The sequence below is a fragment of the Lytechinus variegatus genome, chromosome 7, assembly GCF_018143015.1.
Source record: "Lytechinus variegatus isolate NC3 chromosome 7, Lvar_3.0, whole genome shotgun sequence".
Lineage (NCBI taxonomy): Eukaryota > Metazoa > Echinodermata > Echinoidea > Temnopleuroida > Toxopneustidae > Lytechinus > Lytechinus variegatus.
The window spans coordinates 26,149,819-26,169,133 of NC_054746.1; the positions used below are offsets into that span (position 1 = coordinate 26,149,819).

Here is a 19,315-nt window from a genome sequence, read left to right on the forward strand (position 1 = left end):
ATTTATTTATCAGATATTGGAAATAATTGAAAAATAAAAGGTTCATATGCAGTGTATGAATTCCATTGCCTATTAGGGTAAGCTTGCTTTGCTGCAAAAATAACAAGATTCCAAAATGAAATAATGAACATTGCCGTTTACAATAAATCAAAGCCAAGAATAAAAGGGTAATAAGCATTCATCTATGCAACTGCACTATAATTTGACCCATGGTAATATAAAAGCACCTTAAGAACTACTTCATAATCTAATCATTATAATTTTTTTCCATTCTAAATATCCAGACAAGCTGAATACACCATGCACAAATGTATATTAAATCAATATATTTTTTCACACAAAACCTTGTAGCTTATAAAGCACAACAATAAAAAGAATATAAATGGAATTGAAATAGCTACAAGTTTCCCTCCTTTCACTTTACATTTTGTTTGCAAATGGTTGAGGCTTGAGGGTGTTTTTACTTTTGCACAACCAAGGAACATATAGTCCCCAAACTTCATTAAAATATTGCTTAAATGCATGGTTTAACTATGGGAAGCCATGTAAATACCGGTAACTGGAAAATCTGTTCATAACACATTTGACAAGTCTTCAATGTACCTGTGATACCACACTTATCCCACCGCTGCCACCATTATATTGATTAGGGACTCCAATTACTCATAGGAATATTTCATGAAGCATATTTTGTACAATTTTCACTGAAATCTGTGGCATGATACTGAAATACTCTCATTTGATTGGCTAAGAGTAAATGCTCACAAGTTGGAAAGTCTCCTATATTGAAAAGTTGACACATACAGGTATGTGTATAATCAGTATTGTTAATAATAATTGGGGAAGGTCCATGCTACCAGTTGTTACATACTATACCCCTACACAAATATTTCCGGCTAATAAGCCTCAATTTGAATCTGAAATATACACTCTAGAAAACACTGTAGTCAATTTAACCACATAGAAGTCAACTATGCACCTTTGGGACATGTTTTGAAATTATAAGCAGAGTGTAGAAGATTTCGCTAGGCAGAAAATAATTTAAGTGTAAACAACAAACTTAATCCTTGGCCTCGAAGAAGGCCTTAAATAATTTGAAGGTCTGCTATACCATATTTAAGCATCAAAGTTAAAGTGCCTTCGATTTGTGATGCTACGTCTGAAGAAGATTTTAATGTTCCTATGATACAATACTTGTACCAACTATCCAACTGCTGCCACAATTAAATACACATGGGAATTTAATACCACCACTGCCACCATTAAATACACCTGCGACTAGAAACCAACTGCTGCCACCATTAAATAGAGCGTTGTGGCCCAGTGGATTAGTCTTCGGACTTTGAAACAGAGGGTCGTGGGTTCGAATCCAAGCCATGGCGTAATTTCCTTCAGCAAGAAACTGATCCACAATGTGCTGCACTCAACCCAGGTGAGGTAAATGGGTACCGGTAGGAAGTAATTCCTTAAAAAGCTGTGTGCGCTATGAACGCCTAGCTTAGCCAGGTAATATAGGAGCGCCTTCAGCACCTAACAAGGTGGATATGTGCGCAATATAAATATCCTATATTAAATACACCTAAGACTCGAATCCCATCACTGCTACCATTAAATACATCTGGGACTTGAATCCCACTGCTGCCACCATTAAATACATCTGAAAGGTGAATCCCACTGTAGCCACCATTAAATACACCAGCGATTTGAATCTCACAGCTGCTACCATTAAATACATAAGGGACTTGAATCCCACCGCTGCCACCATTAAATACACAAGGGACTTGAATCCCACCACTGCCACCATTAAATACACATGGGACTCAAATCCCACCACTGCCACCATTTAATACACATGGACTCCAATCCCACCGCTGCCACCATTAAACTCAAGAAATCGCAAACGTATTTCAAGGAACATCTTGTCAATAACATTAACTGAAATATGCAATGCCATCTGATTGAATGAAAGAAAATTTAGCTGTGGAAATCACTAGCAAAATGCTTCCAGAAACATGCTCATGAGTCATAGCAATTATAATTTATGTCATCTATTTACATGTTAGTAGCCCATCCCCCATCCATAATGGATACAAATTAAGCAATTTACAAGTGTATCACAATATTACAACATATGCTTAAGATCTTTTAAGGTCTTTAAAGAAAAAACAAATTTAAGTACCTTTCCCAGTTTAATAACAATTGACATAACAACATCCCAGATGTGTTGTACGTTGTTCAGCTTGCACAGAATGATGGCTGCCCGCAGACATCGAAATGGTTGAGCCAAACGCTAAAAAAAAGAGAGAAGGTCATTTTTTATCATAATTCTCAATCTCGTATAGTTATGAGTTACAGACCATTCTGTTTTTTCCCCCTGGCATTGTTCTTCACTTTGAACAATTTCTGTACTTTCATATCATTTTCAATATACTGTAGTGCAAAAAAAATCTTTCTCCGAAACTGACAAGGCAAGATTTTCTGTAACAAACCAAGGAAGTTATTTGATAAAAGAAAAGTTAAATTTGTATTTATTTAGAAGGTTAACTATTTCTCTGATCACTGTAAAAGTATTATATACAACTATTTTGAAGTGATTTGAAAGATCTTACACATTATGGTGCATGCATACTTCAACCAAACCAACAATTAGGATTTCAGACAATATGGTGATAATGTTAACTTATGAAGACTTCTCTGAGATTTAGGAAAAGTAAACACTTACCACATCTACAAAAGTTTGTGTGACCAACATCGCATAGTCTATGATATACATACAGGTGAATACAAACTCTCTCCTGAAATACAACAAAACAGAATGATTACATTCAATACATGGCAAAATGCATTGTATTTTATTTAATTGATCAATATCTACAAAAGTAGTAATCACAAATCAGTTTTGTATTACTAACAAATCTATTAGAATAAATAAGTGCTCTAGTGATAACAAAGATCTTACAATAATTAACTAACAAATTAGCAAAGCAATTATGTATTTTGCCGAACTTTGCATTAATTTCAGGACAATCAGCAACATGCTAACAACTCAAATTTTGCTCCTTTTTATCGAAGCAGGCTGTTGGAATTTTGCAAATGTGTGTAATCGAAATACATTGACAATTAGAACAAAACCAATGTTTATATACAGTTAAATTCTTGTGATTCTAAATTATTACAACTAAAAAAATCATAAATATGAAGGAATAATACACGTGTGTCCTGACATTATTTTTCCTTCATAAAATTTGAACAAAAAGTATTATCAGAAATAAGTATTATAATGATTAATGATTCATTCTCAGATGATCTGTTGAAATAATGACCAATTTTGATATGAGGTTGCTAATTCTCACCTTATCCATCTGTTTTCATCTAATGACCAAAATACAGGCCAAGATAAGAAGCCCATATGTACCCCTACATCAGCAGCATAGACTAAGATGCATAATGGAGTTATTGCAAGAATGGCAGGTGACGTAGACCTACAAAAAATAAACAGAACAGCTAAAATCATGAGAAATCAAATTTAGGGTATTTGCTATCACAATAAACAGTTTTTTTTCTTATCAAGTTATGTAAAATGTACATTCAAGAGGTATGGACTATGGATACACCCTGAACATGTGCATGTAGTTCTAATAATTGATAGAAACATTAGAATTCAAATTTCCAATTTGCAAAATGAAGGGGCAACTTATTTCTTCTTTTGGGGCCAAATATATGTTACCTACATGTAGTGCATAAGCACGTATCTGGTCATTCTGTATGAAGTCCTTTTTAAGCACCTTATGGGCAAATCTAAGGAAATGTCCAGAGAGTAATATCAAGTGTATACATGTACTTTATACGCCGTATTGATATTCCTGTATAGCTGATGGTTTATGATAATTTCAATGTATGTACATGTTCATGCACCCTGATTTTTATAAGTTACATAAGTACTTTTGGGTACAGATTATGTATTGTAACCTTATTTTCTGCCATTTTCCTAAACTTTGTAAATGTGATTATTTGTGACTTTTTAACCTCATTGACTAACATTAACTATTGTAATTTGATCTGATTCTTAATAAAAATACATAAATACAAAAATATATGGGGAATCATAATAATTATCATCAGCCTGTGACTTCGCTAAGTGGTGAGTCTGGCCTTCTTGCCCAGGGCTGTAAGGGTGTTTTAAAGGCTGACATTTGTTAAAGTTACATGTATTAAAGCATGACTGGAACATATTCTTAGACTGATTCTCCATTCTCTGATTATCATTCGCTAAAGTTGAAACCCAATCTTTAAGTTGTAGGATAAAATTCTCATTGTTAAACATTTGAATTCAAAGTTTATAATTTTGTCAAAACTTGATGAGGATTACACGAAATTTAGTTCAAATTTGTTCAAATACTAGGAAAAACATGGGTACATCTCAACAATACAAGAACAGGTCATCAGCTGTACACATAGGCTCTGTTTCATCTGAATTCTGGTCTAAAATTGTGTTTTAACTATGGATAACCAACCATGACACAAACCTCTAACAGAAGAGGTACAATTTACCAACTCATTTGACACTCAAAAACATTCATAAATGTCATGAAATAATAACTGTATTTGTTTTCTTCATCATTGCAGCACAAGGAAAGAGCAAAGTACTAGTACTATGTAGACAAAAGAAACAAACAATGTAAACAAACTTTCATCTGAGTTTTGATATTTTAGCTTCCCATAATTTTAGCTTAGAGTTAGGTCATGGTCTAAGTTAAACCAGATTTCAAAATGTGGTCCATAGTCACATGTAACTTATATATATAGCTCTATGAAACACCCCCTGGCTAATTCGAATTCAGTAGGGTTATGAAAATAGGACTGTGAATCACTCCCATTGGGTAATGGAGGTGGAAATACATAAAAAATAATAATAGGATTTTGAAAGACATCCAATGATTCCACATAATTTTAAACTTTACACATGGCAATACATGCTTTCTTCTACCTCATATATAGAATGGACAACAAAGAAATCGGAATGTGATAGAGATTGATAAGGGAAACAAAGTGTAACCTTTAGAGTTTAGACCACAAATAGTTAATTCTACTGTATTCATATTATAAAAGGGAGTTTGCGCTTTGCTGTGCATGAGAGGAAATGTAATCATCATGCTTTACGATTTGAGTGACTTGGAAAGTATTATATAAAGGCAATCAGATAACATTAATATTCATGCATTTAACCTTACCAAAATACACATAACATCAAAGTAATATTAATTATACCAAAAGAAATAATCATTTATTATTTCCACTATAAACTATTGTTATCTATTAACAATAATCTATCATGGACTAATTAAAAAATGAGCAATGAAGTTAGTCAACATGATAGTCAAATGAAGACTGCAATGGGTGACTTTAAAACTCACTGCCACTCAAATTTCTTGATTTATCAAATTTGATACCTAAAAGCAGGGACGTGAGAGGGAGAAGTAATCTATTTGTTCTTAACTACTGTACACAAGAAGTCTCTTTTCAGGCATGGCCCTTCAAAAGACTAAATACTGGACATTTGTTTTATGCCCACTAAAGCTCAAAGTCCATCCATTTTAAAGATAAACTTCAGTTTGATTGAGACAAGAGTATTCAGTTTTGACATGTAATGTACTATTAAATTGTAAATACATTATCCAAATACATAAATGCGGGAAAAGCTACAAGTACAAGCATTTCCCTGCATTGATGTCTCATACTAAGCATGACATACATGTACCTACAGAGCAAATACATTACAGGTAATTTCTGTAGTACTTATTGTCTTGCATAAAGTTAAAGGACAAGTCCACAACAACAAATAATTAGTTGATTTTAAAAAAAGGAGAAAATCCAACAAGCAAAACACTGAAAATTTCATCAAAATTGGATGTAAAATAATAAATGACATTTTAGCTTATTTTCACAATTTAAGTTATACATGTATGCACATCCTGGTTGACAGGTCTGTGTGCAAATTGGCAAACTGATGATGTCGCCCACTCATTATTTCTATTGTATTTTATTATATGATGTACGAAATATTCTCATTTTCTCCTCACTGTCAAGTGAAACAAAGTTTTATTTCTCCCTGAACATGTGGAATTACCTTTATTTTAACAGTTTATTTTAATAATTTATGTCATATTACATCATTACAATATCTAGTCTGAATAAGAATAGAAAGATAAAACGCAGGTGTATATTAAGTACCCTTTCACACAATTGATTTAGCAGAGTGGGCTAATAAAGTGATACTAAAACAAACACTGACCCACTCCAGACTAGCAAGTTCTTTGGTTGCTAAGGTGTCAAGAACCTTGTTTATTTCAAATGTCACAAAAGTTTGGCTGTTTAAGTAACGTCATCTCCTTGAAACCTTGCTGGGCTTAACTCACCTCCATAAAAGCGTCGGTTGGAGATAAACAACTGTCCCAATTTTAATTTTAACGTGTCAAGGTGTAGGTTTCTGATCATAGAACCTTTCAAGTTTGTCAAGCAAAATTAAAGATAGCGAGATGTCTACAATGATGCACCAATTATGAAATAAGTTTAATATCCTTTAAATCTAGACACATTTATATTCCAAATGACCTTTTTCAGTATGGTATTATACTGATTCTTTATGAATATGTAATGAGTAACCTGCTTTTTAATAGGAATATTTCTAAAAATTGTCCAAACTATGGTTTAAAAAGAAGTAGATTGTAAATTGTGGATTATAATACAAAGAGGTCTTTTGAACTTACATTGAAGAGGGTGGTTCAAAAAAGGTGAGAATAAGATGAACTGTAGCCATTAACAATACTAGATACTTGAAATACTTGTTGTTGATCATCTTGAAGCACCTGTGTTTAACGATTGAGAGAAATGAAAGATACATTTTTAAATATCTGGTGTTTTTCATCATTTAATAGTTATGTTGTTTAACTACTATTAGGGGACATTATTTTAGGACAATATCATTCTAGTTTAAATTCTTTTTAATGCTCATAAGTTCTATAACATTCACGTACAGCCATTACCCTATTCATTAACTTTTTTTTATTCAAAACTGTACATGTAAATTGATTCTTGGTGTTTACTCGTAACTGATAAATTATTTTGAATATCATAAGTTTACATGTTTTGTTTAAAGTCATCAAGTTTGATATTTGGTATTATGATTACTTATTTTAAAATCTGGATTGATTGCAATCATTTCTTGTGGATAAAACCTGTTGTTAGATAAAATGCAGGGTTCTGAAATTCATGTTGTGTGAAAGGCGCAATCTGAAATCTCATAGGTTATATATAAAATATGTATTTTAAAAAGTCAGATCCCCAAGAGAAATTGTGTAAAATACCTGATTCTCAAGAAAAAAAAGAAATAATTTCATGATACACTTTCTGTATTTATAGCTGTCTGAAATGCAATTCCTAAATCTTCAAGATAATTTTTCAAAAGGTCTTAATTTAGAAAAATTATGAAAAGAAAATTTAGAGATTTAGCACAGTCATTCTATGCATTTTTGCAGCTAACAGATATTTTGGCTACATTGCTGATTGCTCAATAAAGCATGTTGCATTTTTTTTTCAATAATGAATTTTGTTCATGCTATTATTAAAATTGAATCAATCTATCTTGTACTTATTTGTATTATTTTGAAGAATAAAAAGCATTGAAGACTCTTTCCATTTCAATCAATATAAGAACACAGTTTGATTTGTTTTAATATAAAAAGCCATGAAAAGTTCATTGAATCTGGGCTTTATTATAAAGATAGGAAGAGAAAATCACAAGTATTAATATTGTACAGGCATCTACATGTAAGGCTTGTCTAAGTAGTTGCTACTTAATGTACATGTTACTATTCATTATCGTTAATACAATAAAGATTATTCCAGAAATAGGATATAGATTATTATGTACTCACCATCTTCCCTGCTTAGACTTAAAGAAAGCTCTAGCTTTGCCATATTTTCCCCTTCCACTGATTGCATCATCAATATGAGCTGCTGCCAGCTTCAATTCACGATCTTCTCCCTTCAACTCAGTAAACGTCTCAGTCAGGGCATCGTGCTGATGTACATAAACAGAATTATGCAGAATAAAACCTTAACTAAAATTTGAAGATTAAATCAACAGTGGTAAGTATTTTGATGGGATGCATCCATCATTGTCAGGTGGTTAATGAGATTGTGTCAAGTTTTGGAGAGGCAGTGGTCGAATATTTTGAAGACTCCCTGGTGCCTCGTTCCGCATTGTTCCAGAACTTACATGTATCTTCACAGTAGGTTTAGTTGTTTTTGGTTTTTGTTCATTTCTGATTCCACCTAACTTCGGACTGGATGAATAATAATTAACTTTCATGACTTTAACTTTAATTGCATACAAATAAACACTGATTTTACATTTACAAAGCTAATACTTCTGGCACTTTAAAAACATACTATATCTCTCCAGCACTATCTAATAGTTGCCTATTCAGAGGTGTTCCAGCTGCTCTTTCTTGTACTTAGTGCAGTCAAGGCATTAATCTTTTTGACCTACCTGGGTTGAGTGCATCACAATGTGGATAAATTTCATGCTCGAGGAAATCAACATCATTACTGGAATTCAAAGCAAAAAGCATTCCTCATACAGTGTATATGTGACAAAACCACTACGTGATTGATTTTTATATTTTAATATCTTTTTGATCAAGGTGGGATTTTTTTTAGTTGCTTATTCAGTTGACTGTAGAATCACACAACAGACAGTTTGCCCTTAAAACCTAATCAAACACCAGTTTTCAAAACTCTTTCAGAGATTATTAATTTTTCACACATTGTTACTCCTGTAGGCCTAATTATCTGTTGTAATTTTCTTTTTGTAAAACTTGTTCCATTTCTTTCTTCCTTCGTCTACTCATCCTTATCATTATTGCTCCTTCTTATTACCAATTTCATTGCAACAAATAACTTGCTAGCAACAAAAATGAGTGAACGTGCCCTTCAATCAAGTGAACTTACCCCATCGATCTTTGGTACCAGGACTAAGGCTGGAGTAAGAAGTCCATACAATGCAAAGTTCTCTTGACTAGCTCTCTGCTTGAATGTTCTCACAAAAACTTTATTTGTATGACTAGATTTTCTGGATTTCTCACTGGAATCACTAATTGTTTTTACGGAGGATCTCTTCTCCGAACCCAACGAATCAACGCCACTATCAGGAGTCGAAACCTTCCCATTGCTTGTCTGATGGGGCTTCTCAAACGCCTGCGTGTTGTCCGTCAGAAAGGAATGGATGTTATTGTTTTTGTTGGTATGCATTTCATGAGGTAACTGTTTCTCATTAATAGGTTCAACCCTGTTGTTTTTTAGAGGAGAAGTTCTCCCATTAATAGGTGAAGCCCTACCATTAGGTGAAGTTGGTGAGGTTGGGCCATTTGGCGAGCTTCTCCCATTTGGTGAAGTTCTTCCATGAGGAGAATTCCTACCACCATTAGGTAATGAGTTCTTTCTATCGTCAATGAGAACATTTTGTTCCTCCTGTTTGGGTTCATCAACTGTAATAGTTACATCTGGTTTATCCTCCATCACGACAATGGATGGTGGAGGCGGAGTGCTATGTCTCTCTACGAGTGAGATCCCCAATGATCCACCCAACGATTCATTCAAGAGTGGACGCTTATCGTCCGCCCCTTTCACCTCTCGTTGAGGCTTCCTTTCCTTCTCTTCATTTTCCTTCTCCACTTGGACTGGCCCTTCTTCTTCCTCATCATCATCACTCTCAAGCTCCATCAACATCTTACGATACGCCTCCTCCATCTCCTCCCTTTGCTTTTGGTCATCCTCCGCACTTTCATCCATGTCCCCGCTTACTGTTTGCCGTCTTACTCTTTTAGGTCGGTTTAGTTGGAATGTTCCACTATAATTCATCAAGATGTGTCCATGGACCTCACATGGAGATTGCCAACACGAGAAGACAAACTACATGATGCTTGATCATGCATTCATCTATCCACGTGAAAAGTCAAGCCTCAAGTCATTTCCATGTTAATGCTCCAATTGGTGAAGATCCTGCAAAAGCAAATGGAAAGAGACAAATCAATCATGGATGCAGTTATACACACATTACTTGATAAGTGAAAGTACAATGACTTCTTATTCAAACTTAAAAATGCTTTGATAGCGGATGTAATCTTGTTAACAATAAGCATCCAGGACAACCGACACTGCAATAGGCAGGGTAATTAGAATTTAATTGCTTTTGCATAATTGCTGAGCACTGAGGTCTGAATGGATTTTTCCTTCAACACTTTCTAGCACTTGATGCTAATTTCGCATTGTTAATAAAAGTAGAATGAAGGGGATAAAAGCAGACATTAATAACACTTAGAAACGTTTTGATGGATAAAATTGAAATACGTGCAAAGCTTTATGTGTTTAATCCCTCCTTTTCAGTCACCATTTTGGAAAGGCACCGGGAGATAGAACCACCCCATCTCCCTCTTTCTGTAGGCCAACATACAAGCATTGAATACTTTCACCTCCTTTCAACTTCATTTTCACTTTTTCTTTTGATCAGACCTCATAAATTGCAAAGTTCTGATCAAACACCGGTGATGTCATTTAAAACTGATCAAAAATGTGTACATATCACCTAGAATTTCCCATTCTAATTCTAAAATATGTTGAAAAACACTGAATTTAAACTACATAAGCAAGTCTGAAAAGTGTCATCGAAGAAATATTCATTTCACTTATAAAGAAGTAGGCCTACATGACCACCATTTTGCCAGACATAAATTTAAAAAAATCTTTCAATTTTAATCAAGAGAAAACCCTATTTGATACTTACAAGTACAAATAGTATACAACTTTAAATTCTATTTTAAAAAATACCCTAAATCTGAAAGTTCCATATTGAAACAGTCAAAAAGTGGCAGGTGCAATGCAAATGAGGAAACCAATAGGCCTAACATCACATACATGTACTCACAAATTGTTGTGTACTTAGTGATACAAATGAAATGTTCACACAGTGCATTTCATTTTTTTACAGAGCAGATCAGTAAAGAAACTGTCCACTTAATCAAAACAATTAAGTTACAAATCATACTTTAAAGTGTACAGTTGATTCCACAAGGATTGAAAACATCTTAAGGCAAAACTTGAAAAATACCAAAACTTTTTCTTTTACATATTTCGTTTATCATTTTCAACGAATTATGCTTGTTCAATTTTTTCTATTATTCATTTTATCAACTAGTTACAGGGGTGAACATGACTTTTAAAAAAAGAATATTTTTGCCGAAATATTGATGCACATATATCCCAGAAGTTTAAATAATTTGGAGTAAGGTAAGTAAATATTATTATCACGAAGGAGCAAAAAAGTTTTCAATAAAAATAATAGGTAGCCCATATGTAGGCAAATCTGATCAATTTTCTCCTGCTTTTTTTGACCACATAAAACTTTCTTTCCTACATGCTATATTGCCATGTACAATATAGTATGAATATAAATAAATTATCAAACTTTTTTGTCTTTAACAGCTTTCTGTAATTTCTCTTGTTGTGTTTACTGGTTTAGGGCTTTGTTAAAAAATTAAAGTTACGTGTATATGCATATAAATTGCATCTTGTCTTGAATTTGATTTTTAATTTGTAACATGTACGTAGACAATTATCCCCTTGTGCAAATTCGAGGTTGCACATTAGAGGCTGATGTATTGTACAAAATCAATTAAGAAAACTTAGAAAGGACCATCTTCAATCTCTCACCACCAGGCTTGATGTACAATATTTGTTCACCACACACAAGCATGCAGCCTACAAGTACATGTTATTGTGCGTACATTGATAGATAATTACCCCTACAACTGCCTGTTGTCCCCCCCCCCCCCTCCCCTTTCATTATTCTACCTCCAACAATAGCCACACAATCCCAAGGACTTAAAGCCCTGTGCACACAGTTTCGTATTGTGATCACTGGACTGAAGAAGAATCCTTTAGAACTTTACTCCAACAGATCATAAAGCTGTTTCTTGGATACACAACAACGCAGACAAGTGCGTATGTAAGAAGGACAGAGAGATAGCTCGATAACAGGATGTGGGTCAATAAATGTAAAAAAATAACATTTTATATTGCTGCATTATAAGATAGTGTACAGTATTTGGAGAACTCCACCCTGTTATTCAACCTGTAATAAGAACATACATTACAACAATCATTTACACAAAATAATATCAAATTATAATATGAACCATTTATATAGTGCAGCTACTACAAAATTTGTTGGTATCATATCATTACCCCAGCTGTAACCGAGCCACTTTATACACTGTAAAAAAATTATTTGAAATTACTCGAGAAAATAGAGGCAAAAAATTGCCCTCATTTTTTCAATTATTTCTAATTTTGGCAGTTTTAAAAGTAAAATTTACTTATTTTCCTTGCATCCATTTTACTCAAGTAAATTAAGTGACAACATCTTAATTCAAGTAAGTAAAACAATCACTGAAATATTAAAAAAAACAAATAGGGGAGTGGACTTTCAGGATTCGAAAGTCCGCTTCCCCATCGTCCCACTTTCAGTGGCATCATTTTCATCTTGTTTAATTCAAATATTAGATTTTATGCATTGTCACTTACATGTATCTGTGCATGAAAAGTACTGATAATTTATACACAAATGTTTCATCCTTACAAGTAGAACAGTGAGAATAATATAAAAAAAAACTAAAAAGAATTATGAAATTTCCTGATGAGTGACTATTTAATGTTGCTCTTTCTTTGATTTAACAAAAGAATAAAATATTTTGCATGCCCTAATCCAAAACAATGTCAAACACAAATAGATTTGACAGTTATTTAGAAAAATGAACATTTACTTGATTTTAATGAATATTCAGGTATTATTTAAAGAAGGGCAAGGTGTTAATAGAATTATTTAGGTACATTGAATATGATTTTTTAAGTACCGTAATTATCTTTGCCTAATTGGAGTTATATTTACTTAATCGAAGCAAGCTAGTAATACGTGAATTTTCATAAATGATTATTGAACCAAAATAAAAGTAAAAGACAAGTTTAATCTACTGACAAAAATTGAGAAATAATTACAAATAATAAATTCTAGTTATATACATTACATGTAAGTGTACAATGTACAATGTAATATTGTCATTTTAAAAGGATGGGTATGAAATTTAATAAAGAAAAAAGGAGAGAGAAACATTGTTAATAATGTGTGATGAAAGTACATGAATTATCAATGGCTTTTTTTTTTAATCACTGTGATTTGATATAAATCACTATTTAAATCCTCATTTATTCAACTTGATTTAAAACATCAGTCAACCATCATCGATGGATCGACCAACAGATGATGGATGAATTCGTAGACAAAAGTTCAAATAGTTTTTAATGTCATTGTGACAGTTAAAGATACATGTAGGGAGACCTCCTCTATGCACTTTTAACGCATGTATAGGGCACACATGAGTATTACAGACCCCCATTCACTCACGTGTTATATCATAGCTCATCAAAAAATCATTAAAAATCAATCCCTCGATAGATTTTGCTTTAATTCACTGACATTAGTCACAATTAACAGTACATTAAGACTTGATATTAATCAGGTACTTGCCCAGCTCAATCAAAAGTTAAATGGCCTGAAATAAGACTAACCATAATTTCGGCCAGTTCATTGCCACAAAAACCAGAACTGCATTGTGGGTAATAATAATCAAAATGACATACAAAAATGCAGTCTAGCCTCCCCAAACGCTTTAATTATGAAAGAGTATGAACGTAGCATTTTCTTTATCGTTTTTCTTTTGATATACAAACATTTTATCTATTTTTAATGAATTATTTTAATCAATAAAGTCATGTGATCTTTACTTACGCCTGTCCGGCATGCTTTGCGCGCAGATGAATTACTCTCGTGTGCCCTTTACATAGCCAGAGTTTTCAGTTACATGTAGGGGTTGATCACTTCTCTTCCATCTTCTCTTCTCACTTTCTGGCCATTTTTTTTTATCATTTTAGGGGCTTGGATCAAACCGCCCCCCCCCCCACTGGCTTGAAATGACTATCTAAAATGTACTATCTCTTTCAAAACGTTAACTCAGAATGTACTCAAGCTTGATTACAAAACAAATGATAAAATGCTTTGGAGCAATCAGCAAACCATAATTCTTGATAAGTTTGTAAAACAATTAGGGCAAGTTGCCCCTATTTTTTCTCACAATCTTCTTACCAGATTGCTGGTTTGAGATAGTCCTAGCATCTCATGAGTTCCAAATGGCTTTGACTTTATCATTCCTCACCAATTTTTTTTCTTCAAATTTTCACCATTTTTTTTCATTTTCCCTCTTTTACACATTGCATTTACATTTTCAATATCACATGGGCAGGGAGAAGTAACTGATATACAAGTAGATTCATTATCTGTATTCATATAGTAATTTTTTTTTCATTACATTGTCACATGATAAGATAGACAAATTAAAAAGAAAAGGCTAATGAGAGTAGAACTTGCTGAGAATTTAACGTTATTGATTGATTTTTAATTCTCTTTTGTTTTCCCCTAAAGGGAACGTCCCCCAGATGGTGTTCAAAGGGGGCACTCCAAGGTGAAAATAATATGAAATAAAGTAAAATAAGACCATGGACCCTACCCCCTGTGGTACACGTAGCCATAGGGTCCATGGTAAGACAAACAAAACACTGAACTTTCATCATAATCAGAAAACATTAAACAGTTATGACATTTCAAAGCTCTGCATTATTGTGGTGGAACAGTTCTGTCTCCATGATTATGAAATGAGCAAGCTGATGATGTCATATGCCCACTAATTCTTTTGTATATTATGAAATTAATTGACTTTCCCCCCAAGAGTTAAGAAAATTGATTAACTACTGATCTAACTCTAAGACAAAGATAATCATAGATGTGACTTAAATGTAATTTGTTAAAAGGTATTTCCATGTACCATTGACACATGCTTGTACAAAAATAAGAGATAAATGTAATCATGAAATGTTTAGGGAAAAAAGAAAAGTTGCGACATAAGATAATCAGCTCACCTAATGAATATTTGTAATGGCACAAAATATGCTAAATTAAATTTTCAAATTCAATAACTTTATTACTTGTTATTAGATTTTGATGAAAGTTTTAGTGTTTTGCTTAGAGACTTTTACTTAATTTAGATATTTAATAATTTCAACCGGGAGTACCCATTTATTTAAAAGGTCAAGTCCACCCTCAAAAATGTTGATTTTAATAAAAAGAGAAAAATCAAACTATAACGCTGAAAATTTCACCAAAATTTGATGTAAAATAAGAAAGTTATGTTTGAAGTTTCGCTTTATATTTTTCACAAACCAGTGATATGCACAACCCTAATAGTGACATGCAAATGAGACAGACGATGATGTCCCTCACTCACTCTTTCTTTTGTTTTTCATTGTTTAACTTAAACAATATTTCATTTTTTGCACATTTGACATTAAGGACCAACTTGGCTGAACCATATAGTATTTTAACAATGCTAATTCCACATGTTCAGGGAGGAATCAAACGTTTCACCTAACAATGAGAAAATTTAAATATTTCATATTTCAGATAATAAAATACAAAAGAAATAGTGCTCTAGATGACGTTATCAGTCTCCACATTTGCATGTACCAACCAGGATGTGCATATAACTGTCTTGTGAAATGAAGCAAAATTTCAAAATATAATAACTTTCTTACTTTACATCCAATTTTGATGAAATTTTCAGTGTAATACTTGTTGGACTTTTCTCTGTTTATTCAAATCAACTTTTATGTTGGGGTGGACTTGCCCTTTAAGCAATGGGGAAAACAATGTTGAGAAACATTTTTCATTCATACATGCAGCTAAATATGACAGAGTAAGTTTATTTTGTAATGCCACATGAGAGAAGCTCCATTATATGTCCCGTGTGACATAGATTCCCCAAAACATCATTTTCTCAGAAAATTTAGAGTAAAACATTATTTTATACATTTGAAAGTTTAATTCTGAGCAAAATGCTTTATTGACATGAACCAGCATGAATCACAGAAACACTAATAGTTATAAAAATTTATATCGGCAAAGAATATGTCAATGAGTTTAACATATGCCTGTTTCTTTCAGTTTTTTTTTTGTGTGTATTAACCAATTTGTTGTCAGGGTGGACTTACACTGTAATTTCACAATTCACATAATTCCTTACTTGTATGATCCTCTAATGTATTTTCTATGAAAAGAAGTGACACCCCCCCCCCACACACACCATTTCATGATAGCCAAACTACTTGTCAAAACTGGCTAATTTTTGAATACCTATTCTTGTTTTGTTTTTGCTTGTCAATAATGTTGTCACTGTTTGGGATTTTAAGAAGTGCACATCCATTAATTTGTGAATTGTTTGTTTGTTGGTGGTTTTTTTTTGGGGGGTGACCTGATAGGCTGATATCAACAAATTTTTGTCAAACTATAGCTATTCTGAGGGGTTGTCCAATTGTCAAAGTTCAAACCAAATGGGCCCATATCCCATTTGTCCACAAATAGCCCAGTTCTTGCCAAAGAGATCTTTTAACAGGTCAAGTCTATGGTGAGTGTCTAGCCCAGAAAAATGTTTATCAATAGAGAAAGATCAAACAAGCATAATGCTGAAATTTCATCAAAATCATATAAAATAAGAAAGTTACATGCCAATTTTAAAGTTTTGCTAATTTTTCACAAAACAGTTACATGACAATTCAGTGACATGAGGGAGTCAATGATGTCCCGCACTCACTATTTTTGTTTTTATTGTTTGAATTAAACAATATTTCCATTTTTACAGATGTGGCAATAATGAACAACTTGACTAAACAATAAAGTGTTTAACCAATGGTAATTACACATGTTCAAGGAATAAAACGTAATTTCACATGACGATGAAGGAAAAATTATAATTTTTTTTCATATTTCAGATAGTGAAATACAAAATAAATATTGAGTGGGTGACTTCATTGGTCTCCTCATTGCATACCGATCAGGATTTGCAGATAACTGTTTTGTGAAATTAAGCGAAACATAAAAATGACACTTAACTTTCTTATTTTACATCCAGACGATTTTTACTAAATTTTCAATGTTTTGCTTGTTGGGTTTTTCTCTTTTTATTTAAATCAACTTTCTGTTGGCTGGGGTGGACTAGTCCTTTAAGGGAGGGGGATTGTTTACAAAGTTTTGCCAAAATAGATGCAAAATTTCTGGCTTTGCCCCATTTTTGTACCCCCCCCCCCCTCATGATTCATCTCGAACAAAGACACCATTGAAAAGGTGGTTTTAAACAGATAAGAATTTCATCTCATTGTTTTTTTTAAGAATTTGAACAAAAAAAACAACTTTACTTGGCATCCTGCAACCCAAGAAATTTCCAGTGCATGCCTCGGTCTTCGGAAAAGCTATTTGATATAACCATAATAATCCCATTCAAATGCATTCATGTTATCAAACTCCTTAATAACGCTTAATCACTACAGCTACATACATGTAGGCCTAATATTATATGGGGAAAAATTACCCACAACTACATTTAATTACAAATCCATGTAAATAATGATCAGAAAGTATAGTTACTGGTAATGTGTAATATCCTACATGTATATATATATATATATATATATATACAATTTTATTTATGCATACTATACAAAAAAATGCATGGTGGGATTGAAGAGTACATGTGTATATGATTACATATTGTAAGTACATGTAGGCCTACTAATCTGAACTACATGCATGTAGAGAATATTGAATGACCTCTGTTCAAAAGTGTGGGTAACCTTGGTGAACTAGATTTATATAGGTCCTGATTTGATTGGTACTTTTTTCAAGAGAAAAAATATAAGGCAAATAAATTGAGAGTAACATTCCTTGTCAAAACAAAATAATGGACATACAGAGCTACCAAGTCTCACGCATTATGCGCGAGACTCAAGCATTTTGGACTCTTGTTCATCCCCTCAAATCTCTGTCTCACGCAACTATCACAGCCTATCCCCATATACATTGTACACAATGTCTGTGATCTAACTAAGATCCACAGAAAATCTCACGCATAGCTGGTCTTTGAACTTGGCATCTCTGGACATAGACAGATACATTAACTTTGCCATGGTTGCAGTCAGTCACAGTGCAAATGAAAATTGAAAGGGAAAATGTGGCAAAACTTCAATTGAACAAACTTGATTTCTCTTTAAAAAGAGCAGGGTTCAAAGCAAATGAACAACATATATACTGCATGCCGACAGGGAATATAAATGTAGGTAGACCATATTAGACCATACATAAAGGCCAACATAACAGAAGAAAACTCTCAGCTCATCAAAAGCATTCCTCACAGTCTCACACCAGAGCACATTGACATACCGGCTATATCGTGTTTTCCTCTGTACTTCGTATGTACGGTACCGGGTATTACATGGGGGACAAGAGCGAAGTTTTGAAACTCAACAAGTTTCTGCGAATGAAATTAGCGGTCGATTTTACATGACGGTACTTTATCATGAATCAAATATACATACCGTTTCGATGTTCTCGATGTATGTAACAACACTTATGATCCTTTATACATCCATATTATTCCCGAATATGTTCGTAAAATGTGATAATCCGCTTCCTTTCTTTCGTTGGTAACACCAAGCTTCGCGTTGGATACTTCACTGGAGCTCTATTATTACCCCTCAGCGGGCAGCGCGTTTTCGTTTTACACCCTGGCGAAGGCATTTTCCGGAAAAGTAGCCAAAAAGCGACTAGTGAAGAGTCTACGTCTACGTTTGTTTACATTATCAGTATCAGCTGTGGGCGCGCGATCCAAAGTCCGCACCGAAGTTATCCGCAGAGCGCAGAACATACCTTATACTTGCAATCTACAACATCTCTCTCTCTATCTATCTATCCTTCTCTCTTTCTCTCTCTCCCCCTCTCCCTCTATATATCGACCTCTCTGTCTCTCCCCCTCTCTCTGTTTATCTATCTATCCATCCATCTCTCCCTCTTTCTCTCTCTTTCTATCTATCCACCTCTCTCTCTCTCTCCCTCTCTATCTATCTATCTGTCTGTCTATCTTGTCTCTATCTATTTATCAGTCTTCTATATCTATCTTTCGGCAGCTATAAGTGTATCAATCCATCAAACTTCAATTAGTCTTTCCATTATAAGTATCTGTTTATTTTGATTTTGTCTGTCATTCTATTCATTTAGTTAATAATTTATGTTTAGAAAAAAAAACTATCATAAACAACGCGA

General features: G+C 33.4%; 1 protein-coding gene across 2 annotated transcripts in view; it reads right to left on the bottom strand.

Annotated features, from left to right (window-relative positions):
* LOC121418856 overlaps window positions 1–18,755 on the bottom strand; it is a 43,860-nt gene extending 25,105 nt beyond the window's left edge. For both annotated transcript variants that reach the window (XM_041613039.1, XM_041613038.1), the window contains exons 1-7: window positions 18,592–18,755; window positions 9,013–10,062; window positions 7,935–8,080; window positions 6,768–6,866; window positions 3,354–3,482; window positions 2,723–2,795; window positions 2,180–2,290 (exon numbers count right to left, since the gene is read on the bottom strand). In XM_041613039.1, coding sequence (XP_041468973.1) covers window positions 2,180–2,290; window positions 2,723–2,795; window positions 3,354–3,482; window positions 6,768–6,866; window positions 7,935–8,080; window positions 9,013–9,921 — 1,467 coding nt within the window. In that variant the 5' untranslated portion in view covers window positions 9,922–10,062; window positions 18,592–18,755. The remainder of the gene's footprint in view (window positions 1–2,179; window positions 2,291–2,722; window positions 2,796–3,353; window positions 3,483–6,767; window positions 6,867–7,934; window positions 8,081–9,012; window positions 10,063–18,591) is intronic.
* Between the last annotated feature and the right edge of the window lie 560 nt (window positions 18,756–19,315).